This window comes from Nanorana parkeri, unplaced genomic scaffold, assembly GCF_000935625.1.
Source record: "Nanorana parkeri isolate BGI_ZX_2015 unplaced genomic scaffold, ASM93562v1 scaffold1296, whole genome shotgun sequence".
Classification (NCBI taxonomy): Eukaryota; Metazoa; Chordata; class Amphibia; order Anura; family Dicroglossidae; genus Nanorana; species Nanorana parkeri.
Window position 1 is genome coordinate 382,338 of NW_017307564.1, and position 13,113 is coordinate 395,450.

A 13,113-nucleotide genomic window follows, 5' to 3' on the forward strand; every position below is an offset into this window, starting at 1 on the left:
ATATATATATATATACACACATACACAAATTATAAATCATATTGCAGAGCCAGCCACCCTGTGAATCTCTGTGTGAATAGAGGCAAAACGAACGTATGTCACATACTTTTATTTTAGGTTGATTGTAATACCACATTATGGCCACTAGATGAAGCTGAGAAACAGGAATTTTATTGTTTCTATGCTCCATCTAGTGGCCATAATGTGGTATTACAATCAACCTGGTAAAAAAAAGTTCACAAGGCAAATTACTCTGCGAATAGTTTATATATAGACCCCATAGAGTGTATGCAATTGCTTACAATTCTTTTATTTCTTATTTACATTTTTTAACCTTTAATTGAAGCAATTAAAAATTATAAATTATGTAGAAAAGTGAAAACTCTTCCTAATTAAAATAAGTAATTTGTCTTGGCGTAAACATCCCTTAACTTCTCTTTTACTAAACATAACACGTCCTGTATGGAAAAAAATTGGGTTACAAGAGCAACATCAAATAAATAGGTAAAATTGATCCAACAATAAAATATTTAATAAACCAGAGCAAGGATAAGGATGTGCAAACTGTAGTACCCAACCAGAAAACTGAAATCTGATTATCTGCAATAGGGTATTCTACTATACTGGTCCATGAAGTAGGGATGCAACAAAATGACATTTTTAGACTGAAAATCAGAACATTCTAAATTTGTCAGGCTGATATATAGCACTTCCTGTTCATTCATAACTGGGGACATAGTAAGCTTGCTATATTCTCAGTTACTTACAAACACTGATCGCTAAGTGTTTGTGCTCGGCTCTCCATCCTGACTGCTCCACCCCCTCTCGCCCGTCACCGGAGCCAAGATATCCTGCCCGCTCGGCCTCCTGAGAGCCGTCTCCTCCCCACTGAGCGCCAACAGCTGGATTCGCTCCGTCTCCCCTCAGTTTCCCGCTGCCTCTGTCAACACAGAGAACAGCGGGGATTGGAGGGGACACAAACCAAAGCTTGCAGCTGGTGCTCAGCGGGGAGGAGATAAACTGGGGATCTACCAACTTTTTGGTCGTTTTTGTAAATCGGCATTTTGCCCATAGTAACATTTTCAGCTGAAATGTTGGTGCATCCCTAACGAATAGCATTACTAAAATAAGTTTAAACTAGAATGAGAGTTGTTGTTTTTTTTACATTAAAATGTACATTAGTATACCTAATGCACATTGCTACATTATTATACAAAGGCATACGACAAATTAGTATAAGCAGGATTTGATCTAACAAAATGTGAAAAATGTATTCAGACCATTGATGAACATCTATAAATAAAATCATTGCTACAGCTAAACGCCCCTTTTTTTCCCATGTTCATGTCTTTGTAGCCAGTTAACTGTTGTATATCTCTACCCCAACTATTGAACTAAAGTAACAATATGGATATATCGCAGAAACCAGAACGTACTGTAATCGATTTTAAAATCCTCCAAATGGTTCCCCCACATCCTGGGAGTAATGTCCACATTCCGGCCCTGCACTTGCCTGAATTAGACCTGAACTAGGGACCGTAAATTGGGCCCCTGTCAGGAAGCAGCTTAACATCACAACCTGTTTTAGCTGCTGAGGCTCTGGCATTGATACTACTAGATGACAAGGAAGCCAAGTCTAGGTTAACAATGAACACTACACTTGAGATTATGGGGCTCCCAAAAACCATGAGGAGGATAAAATGTATTTGCAGCCAGCCATGGTGCCTGATATTTAGCCATACTGCTATTGTATATATTAATGTACACCTGGTCAAGGTCACATTAAAGAAACTGGCCACACACTCAGGGATCTTAGTGAAGATGAACAGTGAAAGCTGCATATCTAGAAATCTAGGCGATTTAAGTTTTATGCAGAATCAATTCAAATTACACTTTAAAAAAGGACCAATGGGAAGCTTTAGAAGGCAACAGAGCAAAGCAGTGCTTTTACAAGTAAAAATCAATGTTTCTGGCATAACTTTAGCTGCTCAGTTATAATCGCCCAGGTTAATGGAATGTTTACTTAATTATTTTATCAGTTACAGTGAGCCTGTACTAGAATATTCACCATTGCTGAAATAGGCTGAATGCACTGTGCAATGAAAAAAAAGAGCCTAGTTAGCTTAGAGTGCTGACCATACCTCTTCCAGTCCTGCTTATAAGGAACTAAGACAGACCATCAGTGAAGAATCTACTCATCAGTCCCAATGAGTTAGTTCTGCAGAAGTGTATGGAAAAAGCTCAGAATCCCTCTCCACTATAGATGCAGGTAGAACGTCACAGTAATGCAATGACACAGGGATCTTTAAGTGGCAAATAGGTGGAATGACAGCATGTATAGTATTTTTTCCAGGACACTCACCTTCCTGCACTCCATTACTTTGTAAAAATGCCTCTGTTATAGTTTCACGCTAACGCTAGCCATGCACATGTTGACCCGGTTCTTCAGCAAGACCTATAGATGAAGCCCTCTACACCCGAGAGTCGCATCCACTACAGACCAATGAGTAATGGCTTGACATCTTCTGTCATATCTCCCATGACAGTGGTCTTGTCAGGTGGAACTACATAGTGAGACGGTCTCACGACTGTAACAAAGTTTATCAAACTATACAAGTATCCCTTCCCATGTAACCTAATCAAACTAAGTTCAGTTAACAAGCACATGTTTGTTAAGGTTCCTGCAGTCCACATACTATGTGACATGAACACATAAGACAACACTGGTGTATTAACTAAATAATACCAGCCCATTACAGTAACATTGCCCTTCAGCCAATGCTGGCATCTATTTACCTTTAGCAGAGGGTCTTGTTGATGAATATACATTTCCACGTCGTGCAGCAGCTTCTGTGTGGCGGCAGATAAAAACAATTACCATGTGTCGGCACTGCTGAGACTATTAGTTCTAGATCACCTTAAGTTAAAGCCTACACATAGTTGGTTGAGATGACAGACTGTCACAGCTATCAGGAGACATTAGCAGGAACTCCTAGCCAAAAGGGATGTATGTATGATGTCTTTGTAAACCGCAAATTCTACAAAATGTTTCCCTTTGCCACATTTAAAACTCTTTAAACGCGGCAAAGAAAACCAGTGCAGTGTGAACTACTCCTAAACATGACAAGTCTATAAAAGGAACCCCAGTCCACCTAAACCTCATATTTCAGATACACACTGGTGAATTAAATTACCCTTTGAATTCTTATATCCCTCAGGGATGCAGACAAAAAATATCTACATCTAAACTTCTGGATCTTCCCAGCAGCTATGATCATTATGAAGTCTTGTTGGATATTTCATTATAAAGAATGCAACAGCAGGGACAGGGAAACCAGCAAGAACACTCCAGAACTCTAGCTTCCCGAGAGATATGAGAAGGCAGCATAAGAACTGAAATGTCAGTCTTGGGTAGAATGACCGTGTAAGCCTCAATATACTTCTCATCAAAGTTACTAAATCATGTAAAATATTATCCAAATATGGATTATGAGTAACGTAACATCGGGCTCACCTGGGTTATTGTTGATCATGTTTTTCATCTGTCTGGCGGCAGGTTTGGGGAGTTTGGTTTCCTTTAATGCTAGACTGGCTGCGGCATGTTGCGCTTTCTTAATGCTTGTGCTCTCTGCATCCCATGACTGATCTCCTAGTGTCAGCTGTACAGTAAATAACTGAAAAAGAAATGAAAGAACAACAAGTCAAAAGGGCATTTCAAATAATAAACACATTAAGCAATACTAATTTTTCCTAAAGAGAAAAAAAAACCACCTTACACGCATAAGTGCTAAGGAGATGTGCATCATTTTGAGTCAATAAATATTATTGACTTTACTACCTTTGGAGTGCGAGTGACTACTCTTATTCATCATTTACACGCATACCAGACCGAAGCATCAACTAGACTAGCAAATGGAAAATGTGCACTAAGGTTTCTGGGCCCTACTACGGGTACACACAACGAATATTGTTTAGAAATGTGGCGTCCCCATGCATGTCAGGAGTGGAACAATTTTTATTTATTTTTTCGGGTGGTGGGTCATAGTAATAGCAAGAAATATACAGCTAATTTCCAAAATATATTTATTTATCTTACTATTTTGCGTTAAATTTCACGCACACACAGGAGACATCCATTAACATTTACAACCAAATGAAGGCCTGAATAAAACAAAGTATGAGTCACCTAGATACATTAACAGGGTTATACACAAAAGGGTGAAGAGTTTTGGAGAAGGCAGGAGAAGTGAATAATCTAGGACAACATAGCTGAACTGGAAAGTGAGCTGAATTGGAGAATGTTTCTAAATCAGCTATGTTGTCCTAGATTGTTCACTTCTCCTGCTTTCTCCAAACTCTTCACCCTTTTGTGAATAGCCCTGTAAGTATTTTCAAGAATATGTACAGCTTTACCTACACGTGCTAAAGTTCCTGAATTAATGGTTTGGCACCTTGCCTCATAACTGATGAAACTTCTTAATAAATATTAAAACCTCAGACATTGGTGAAGTGTTTTCTGTTACAATAATGCTTTAGGTTTTCATCAGGTAGATGTCAAATACTTTCAGTCCATTTAATGAACCCAAAATATAAGGCCATCTGTAAACAATCTCAATAGAAACCTAAGGGAAAGAAGTAGACCACCACACTTCTGGCAATTCCAAGTTGCCTGGCTCTCACACTGCTCTTCCGGTGAACCATGACAAGTATGCAAATCAGGAGGTCTGACTTCACCGGCTGCATACTTACTCTGGGTCATGGACACAGATAGTAACAGTATCAGCACAAGAGCAAGTCTTGCATTTTCAAGCATAGGTCATCAATGGCGGACCATATATTCCTCCCAGTGCAGGTTCCTTTTTAAGGATACGTATACATTTAAAGGATACTTATCCACCCTGCCTAGGCCTACTGACAAACACTTCCACTTTTATCACAACTGCTTGCTTAAAGGGACACTAAAAACTCAGGAGGTAAATCTAAAAAAATGCATTCAAGTACAATAACCATTATCAATACTGGACCTTATTTGTGCATGACTCAGCTACAGATCCTCGAATCGGCTCCGATTTCCTGTTGACACTGCCCTTCCTTCTGGAGGGTGGCTACTGTCCGTGTGCGTGTTGTAAAGTAGCCACCACTACAATCTCGCTCCAGTGATGGATTATAATCTCAAAACAAATCAGTAAACTAAATGTGAGATTCAAGCCCATCATGGGAGTGAGTTTGGAGCGGTGGCTACTTCACAACACACAGGGATCATGGGGAACAAAAGTAGCCACCCTCCAGAAGGAAGGACAGTGTCAGCATGAGTTCAGAGATGATTTGAGGATCTACAGCCGAGTGATACATAAGTAAAGTCCAGTTTTCTTTAATGTAGACTGAATAGGGAGTGACCTTCTGAACTCCTTAGTTACCTCAAGATAATTCAACACACATCTTACCATGAGTTGAGAAAGTTATTTTTGACTGCAAGAGGGATAGGGACAGAACATAGGTAATGTGTGTAATGTTAAGCAGACGACAAATGGGCAAAATAAAACAGGCTCAGTGTTCAGAAGAAGGTAGTTAGAAAAATGTACACCAAAGCCACCACCACTAAAGGCACAGTTGTAAGGGGAAAAATTCTTAAGAGTACAGAATGCAATATTTCAAAAGTCTCTTTGGTTAGAGTCTGCAACATTACCAAAAGGTCCTCTTGAGAAAAACAAACATTCAAGGGCAATGGCCTAATTCTGATAACACTCTAAAAAATACATCTAGAAACGAATGGATTGTTAGCCAACATCTTCTCAAAAGTAAAAAAAACAAAAAAAACACAAAAACCCCAAAACATAAGTAGGGCTTTCATGACAGAAGAGCAGTGGAGTCACTGGAGGGGTACATAGCCGGGTGACACCATCGGAGGGGGTGACAGTCATTTTGGTGTCACAACCTCTGAAAAGTCAAGAGCCCAACAGTTGCACGAGAGAAGAGGGGACCTGGCGACATACCTTATCTTGTCGGTTGAATAGCCCCTCCTCTCTCTGCTGGTGTTGTGTCGCTATTGACAGAACACCAGTGTCCATCACCAAGATGGCTGACGGCAAGTAACAGCGCGTGACATCATGCACGTGCGCAATGACTTTGCGCATGTGCGATGAAGTCACACAAGTGTGATGAGGTCACAGCAGGGTGTCACCCGGTGGCCACTCTGGGTGACACCATGCCTCGGGACGCCCCTGCAGAAGAGACCCTTGTATATCAGAAAGCCACTCCCTTTTGTATCAACTGCTCCTCAGAAACCAGGTCTGCTTTAAATTTTAACAGCTAAATTTTCCAATAGATGGGCTAAGATGTGGACATTTTACATTCTCCTGGTTTGCAAACAGATCCATCTGTGGCAAACCTCACTTGCCTGTGATTACTGTCAAAATTTCACGATTTAAGGCCCATTCGAATTCTAGGACCTGGTGCTTGTTTAGGGAATTGGCCACAAGCTTGAGCGTTACCTTCAAATAAACTGCTGCCAAGGATGCCAAAAATTCTGACCACTTTAGAATCTCTTCTGCTAGATGGAGAACAACTGCTTCTGGTGACTTCCTTCCCCCTCCCTTTGGTAATGTATGCCACTGCAGTGGTGCTGTCTGATTACATGTGGACATGCTAATCTCATGTTAAGGGAAATGCCTCCTCCTCCACAACTGATGCTCCTTTTGAATGTTTATCTTGTAGAGGGCGCAGAAGTGGCCTTTAGCAGCCAGTTCCAGCTGCTTTTCATTGGTGTTCCAGCTGCTGAATGCCTGATGCCTCTGCGGTGGGCTGGAAGCCCACATGAGGCTTGCCCCCTCCCTTCTGCATTTCAGAGGCCCCAAACTGCAAAGCCACAACACCAACCCGGATAGGACGTCACCCCCCACCGACTCCAGAGACTGGACTCTGGTGCCCACACCACCAAGAGAGCCCTAAAGTAAATCTTAACAAGGGGAATACTCTGTGGAATGTGTCCACCTCTGTAGATGTGTAGGGCACCAAAGAGATCTCTTCAGGGGGGCAAGACGACCTAGGCAATGTAGGGGTTGATCCATAAGCACAGAAGAGCAGAGGGCCCTGAAGAATGGGGAGGGGTGCAGAAAAAGGTCCTGCAAACCACTGTGCACAGACATCTTAACCCCTTCGTGACTGACGACGTACAGTGTACGTCGCCAGCATAAATAATAGAATAAAATAGAATAAAATGGTGGTAGTCATGAAGGGGTTAAAAAAAGAGAAACCAGACAGCGAGGTCAGAGCAAAAAATAAAGTTAAGGAGTCTCACACCTTCAAAGCATTAACGCCTAAGAACACGTAGCACCTGCACAGTTCCAATTCACTGCTCCTGCCATGCCGGAAGCACAACAACTGACAAATTATGCGGAGAGTCCTCTTTTTAAAGAATTGAGCTGCAGTGCTTCCTGGGAAATGTGGGAAATTTTCTTCCCTGCTGTCCATGCCTGTCTGTAAGCCCTCAATATTATGGCATCATCTCCCAAGCATCCCCAGATTTCAACAGGAAGATGTAAACATTGGGGCAGATGTCAGCTGTCTTTCTGTGGAAAAGAAGCTTAGGAAGGCTGGGCAGGGAGAATATTTTCACTTTGGTAGAAACTAACTTTTTCTTTAACCATATTGAGTTCAGGTCACACCCAAGTGCTTTTTTTGGAATGTGCCAATATCAGCCCACATACACAAATATACTGTACATATACTTAAGCTGGCCATACACAGGTAGATGGAGTAACCTTACCTTGGAATGCGCTGGTCCTCTTTCATCCAGAAGTTTATATTGTGGCTGAATCCTATTAAAGCGGGCTAACTCATTCACCAAACACATTGGCGTTTTCTCTTTGGGGTTTGTCATGTTTTCATGGAGAGGCACTGGATATGGAGATAGAGAAAATGCTGTATTATAAGGCTAGTGGCAAATCTGAACAGGCTTCCTCTAGAGCAATTGTTTTGAAATCAAAAAAACAATAGTAAAGAATCTTTTCAAAGGCTTGTCAAAATAGGTCTTAAAGAACTCCAGGCAGATATAAGACACACATTAATGCGGCTCTGTATTCATTAATACATCATTCCATGTATCTTTTTTTAATGCAATCAACTATACAGCAGCCCCCAGACCAGGAGAGAGAACGAATGAACTGGGAGCCAACCAGATCTGCAGCATGAAGATGTGCCGACTAGGAACATGTTAATAGCAGAAAGAAATAGAGTGACCAGGGGATCACTATCAGTCTCCTTATGCTCTCCCACTGTCTAATCCATAGGCCGAGGTGAAGACAAGACACAACCTTATAAATTCTACAGTACATACCAAACAAAAAAGTGGTGTCAGCCACCTGTGCTGCGTAGTAAATCTCAGGAATGGATGGACAGACATACAGTCCAAATCATTTAGCAGGTTAAACAGTTCCCAAATAAGTATTTCATCGGTGTAATTAGCACTTTGCCTGGTGTTCCTCTTTAAGCAGATTTCCTATTAAATTACTTTGTATTGTAATGAGGCAAATCATATGTCAGCACCTTACACTTCTCCCCACCCTCAAGAGATCACCCTTTACATACGTTTCTCTGACATCTGACCACAATGATGTTTGTAGAAGTAGGTCTATAAAATCACCCGAAAAAAAGAGACAAAAAAAACCCACTTTCTTTCTGTAACACTGTAATAATATCCATATTTAAAGTGATACTAAACTCAGGAGTTAAATCTTAAAAATCCATTCAAGTACCTTAACTATTAACAAAAATGTATCATATTTGTGTATCACTCGGCTGTAGATCCTCAAATCATTTCTGAATTGGTGCGGACACTGTCCTTCCTTCTGGAGGGTGGCTACTTTTGTTTCCCATGTTCAATTTGTGTGTGTTGTAAAGTAGCCACAGCTACAAGCTTGCTCCCGTGATGGACTACAATCTCAATACAAATTAGTAAACTAAAATGTGAGATTGTAGTACTTCATCGGAGTAACTTTGGAGCGGTGGCTACTTTACAACACACACAGGGACCATGGGGAACAAAAGTAGCAACCCTCCAGAAGGAAGGACAGTGTCCGCACCAATTCAGAGATGATTTGAGGATCTACAGCTGTGATACACAAATAGGATACATTTCTGTTAGGGTACTTAAATGTATTTTTAAGGTTTAACTCCTGAGGTTAGTGTCACTGTAAGCTGATTGTCAGGCAGCAGGCTTGCCAATGACCATACCGCACATCTAGGAACACGAATGTGACTGGGACTATCCCCGAAAACAGACCCTGGCATCTCACACTGCACAAAGTTTTAAGAAGATTTTACACCTGTATTTTCAGCAAGTACAGAAAAGATCTGATTGATGTTGCCAGAAAAGAACCAATCGTATCTTCCTTCTGTAAAACTAATTCCCCATCCCCATTTAAAGAAGATGAACAAAAAGGTAGACATGTTTAAAGTCCAGACTGTAAAGAGTGAATGGACAGGAAGTGTATCAGTCTCAGGATCATCAGGAAAAAAAAAGGGGGGGCGGGGAAGACTTACAAATGAAAACGGATGCAACCACCACACCCAAGGACTGTTGAGATGCAAGACATTGATCTTTTGGATTTAGACATGTTTTAAAAGGAGAACTATGGTATAACCTTTTTTTCCCTCATAGTTCTCTTTAAGGTCACGGGAGGACACATGCGAACGTCCTCCCATGACCCAAAACTCAGTATATAGTGGGCTATGAGTGTAAGTCACTTACCCATAGTTCTCCTTAAAGTTGAATAGGTTCAGTTCTACTATCCAAGAACTAATATGGCGCCCAGAAGTCAAAGAATGGCAGCCGCTATCATTCTCAGCTGCTCATGGCAGATTGCCTTTAAAGGAGAACTCAAATCTTTTGCCATTTGCATTCAAACAGTACAAAAGCGGCAAGACGATCTTATTGAATTGTATATGTTGCTTAATAATTGGCATGCATTACACATCTCGGTCCAATAATGTCCCTGCCAAAGGATTTGTAATGCTGTATAACCAGTTTTAAGCCTCAAGCATCCCTGCGAGTTAGCACCTCCAGATTCAAGTCACCTTCTCCCCTTTCTCCCATAATGCCTATGCTGCCTACCAACACGCACAAACACTGACACATGGAGATGTGAAGAAGGTCTGAAGCTTTGTATAAGCTCCAACGCAGCTCACTTGGGGCTGAGGAGGGTGAATGTGAATGCTTGGGGAATGTTAGTGTTAATAACAGAGGAAATGGATCATAAAGAGAACCTGTTAGTGTTACCTCTAAGGGCAAAGGTTCACTTTTAGGCACCACCCTCTTTTTGTACACAGCAGAGCAGTTATTATAACAGGTTTGATTGTACCTTCCAAGAATTTGGCTTTCCCATCTTCAGCAGCCACACCTGGTGAACTTGCAGAGGAAGAAGAATCCACCAAACTCTCAGGGGGGCTGCCTGTGGCCGTTTCTGTAGTTGACCCATTCAGGGAGCTTTGCACACTCATCTGACTGGCACTGGTGGCAGGAGTGGGTAGCACAGAAGAAAAAGAAGAGTCACACATGGATGCAGATGATGGTGCCTTGATGTGTGCCATTCTCTAGCTCTGTGATGCAAGAAAAGAAAAACATGGATTAAAGCACAGCAATTCAACTCATAGTGTACATTTTACAAAGAAAACACCAACTGTGTGCCGTGTGTCTGGCAAGCTTGTATGCACAGCCATAGTTAAAGTGGGCCTAGCATGAAATAGAGGTTTTCATGTTATGTGCAACTGACCTCATCTGCTCTTCTCTCTAGAGGGATGGAGCCATCTTTGTTCAAGCATCATCTAGGGTCAGCATCTACAGGTGAAACTCGATTAGAATATCGTGCAAAAGTACCGTATTTTGCGGTCCATAAGACGCACCGGACCATAGGACGCAGGGAGGTCCGGCGCGCCTTATGGAGCACTCGAGACTGTAGCTTCTGTCACAGCTTCTATGACAGAAGCTGCAGTTAGTGACCGCTGAGACAGGTGGCGCTGTGATTACAGCGCCACGGTCTCAGTGATGACACAGAGCAGGCGAAGAACGTCTATTCTTCGTCTGCTCTATGGTTATCTCGATCGTCGCCGCTGCTCGGTTTTAATACGAGTGATCTCATAACTGCAATGCTAGCTTAGAGAGGACACAGCCGTGTGCATTGTGGTGCCTGCGCAATCCACAAATTTCTGACACAGACCAGACCCTGTCTGAAGCCTCTCACCTCGCTGCAAAGTTACAATGTTGCAGTCTGTTCACTGGGAGAGATGAGACTGAGGAAATGGTTCCTACTGCCTGCAGCAGACTGGTCACAGAACTGGAGGTCAAAGACTACTTTTTGATAGTAAAAAGGTAGGTTTTTTTTATTTTATTATTAATTATTATTATTATTATATTGTTACTTTGTGTCAGGTCAACATGAGAAAACAGTTCAACACTAAGGGGTCTGTTTATATATTTTTTTTATCCAAGATTCATGCATTTTTAGCCAAGAATTCACACATTTTCAAATTGGATGTAGTAAAACAAATGTGGGTGAAAGTTGTGTACATTTTGTGTGACTTTTTTAACTAAACCCGAGTGTGAGAAATGTGAACTTTGCTATACATTCAAAAATTCTCCTATTCTTTTGAAAGAAAGCTTCAGACACAACATCTTAGCATTCTTATTTGAAACAGAAGTCGTCTCTGTCATTATTAGGAAACGAACACAGAGATTAATGGTATCACTTTATAAAGTGCCAATTATAACGATTTGCAAATGTCTGTAAGTAGGCGTAAGAAAGGATTTCCCAATGTTCACACCTATTATGCAGAAGGTAGATTTCTCAATGCAATATCAAATGTGGCCAAGCTTAGCAGCCCACATAATTCCATATTTGTACAAATCTACAGCTCATTTGTATCATAACCACCAAGTCATTTCCAAATGCAATAATGACTACGCATGTTATCGCTGATAAATACCGAATTTTGATCTTTGTAACCCTGAGGGTAAATACTGCGCTGACAGCACGCCTCTGAACTAATTTCCCACTGCTACTTCCAGTGATGAAAAAGAATTGAAGCAAATTGGGTTATTCCCAAATTAAACCAATCAGGTGTTATTTTTCATATAATCGATTCCATAAGAACTGCTAGCTGGAACCTGACTGGTTCTTATGGGCAACACTCCTCCCATTCTTCACAGTAGGTTTTGATATTTAACTCTTGGTAGATAGCAGAGACATACAACTTCAGGCTGGCAAGTCTGCCATCAAGTGGAACCAGCAACAGAAGCAAGGAAGAACGGGGCTTTTTTATACCATAAAATAATTCAAAAGTTTGTCAGAAATGAATTCTCACATTGAGCCAGAATGTACACTTCCAAGTAAAAAACTTTAAAATATCAAGAATAACAACAGCCAGCCAGATAGGTGGCCATCAGGGATGGGACTACCACTTTGCAGGAACACGCAACTGTGCAGCAGTCTGAGAACGCCTGACATGCAATAGCTCTAGTGTTACATATAATTTGCACAATACAGACATACATACACACAGGTAACCGTTAGAAATGTTTAGTAATGACAATCTGCAAACACAAAACTTCTAGATAATTGCCGGCTTTGTATTTTTTGCATACCTTATTTTTATTTTCTTCCCCAGTCTTCTGACAGCAGCCATTTTAACTAAGGGCAGATTAATCCATCTCCATTTACTTCCTGGAACTCTGGCACATGCGACTAGGACATGTGAGCGTGCACATTATTCAGGAGAAGAAAATGATTTTCCATGAGATCTCATAACATTACAGGTGATTTCCCAGCAATGCTCTGCTAATGTAATCTTCCCAGGATGCAATGCTTAGGTACATTACATCAGGTGTGCAAGAGAGGACCAGAAGTGGAAAAAAAATTTAAGTAAAATAAAATATGTTTGTTTAGCTAATGAATGCAAGATTATTTCATATCAGCATGCAGCACTGTATGCTGAAGTAATTTTTAGTCAAAGGGGGTGAAGGTCCACTTTTCCTATTAACAAAAATATATCTTATTTGTGTATCACTCGGCTGTAGATCCTCAAATCATCTCTGAATTGGTGCCGACACTGTCTTTCCTT

The 13,113-nt window shown here is 41.1% G+C and overlaps 1 protein-coding gene across 4 annotated transcripts in view; it reads right to left on the minus strand.

Annotated features, from left to right (window-relative positions):
* STAU2 (staufen double-stranded RNA binding protein 2) overlaps positions 1-13,113 on the minus strand; it is a 219,266-nt gene that overhangs the window by 193,781 nt on the left and 12,372 nt on the right. For 2 of the 4 annotated variants that reach the window (XM_018569178.1, XM_018569177.1), the window contains exons 2-5: positions 10,359-10,596; positions 7,766-7,896; positions 3,515-3,674; positions 2,797-2,850 (exon numbers count right to left, since the gene is read on the minus strand). In XM_018569178.1, coding sequence (XP_018424680.1) covers positions 2,797-2,850; positions 3,515-3,674; positions 7,766-7,896; positions 10,359-10,587 — 574 coding nt within the window. In that variant the 5' untranslated portion in view covers positions 10,588-10,596. The remainder of the gene's footprint in view (positions 1-2,796; positions 2,851-3,514; positions 3,675-7,765; positions 7,897-10,358; positions 10,597-13,113) is intronic. The other 2 variants (XM_018569180.1, XM_018569179.1) reach the window with 1 other exon arrangement.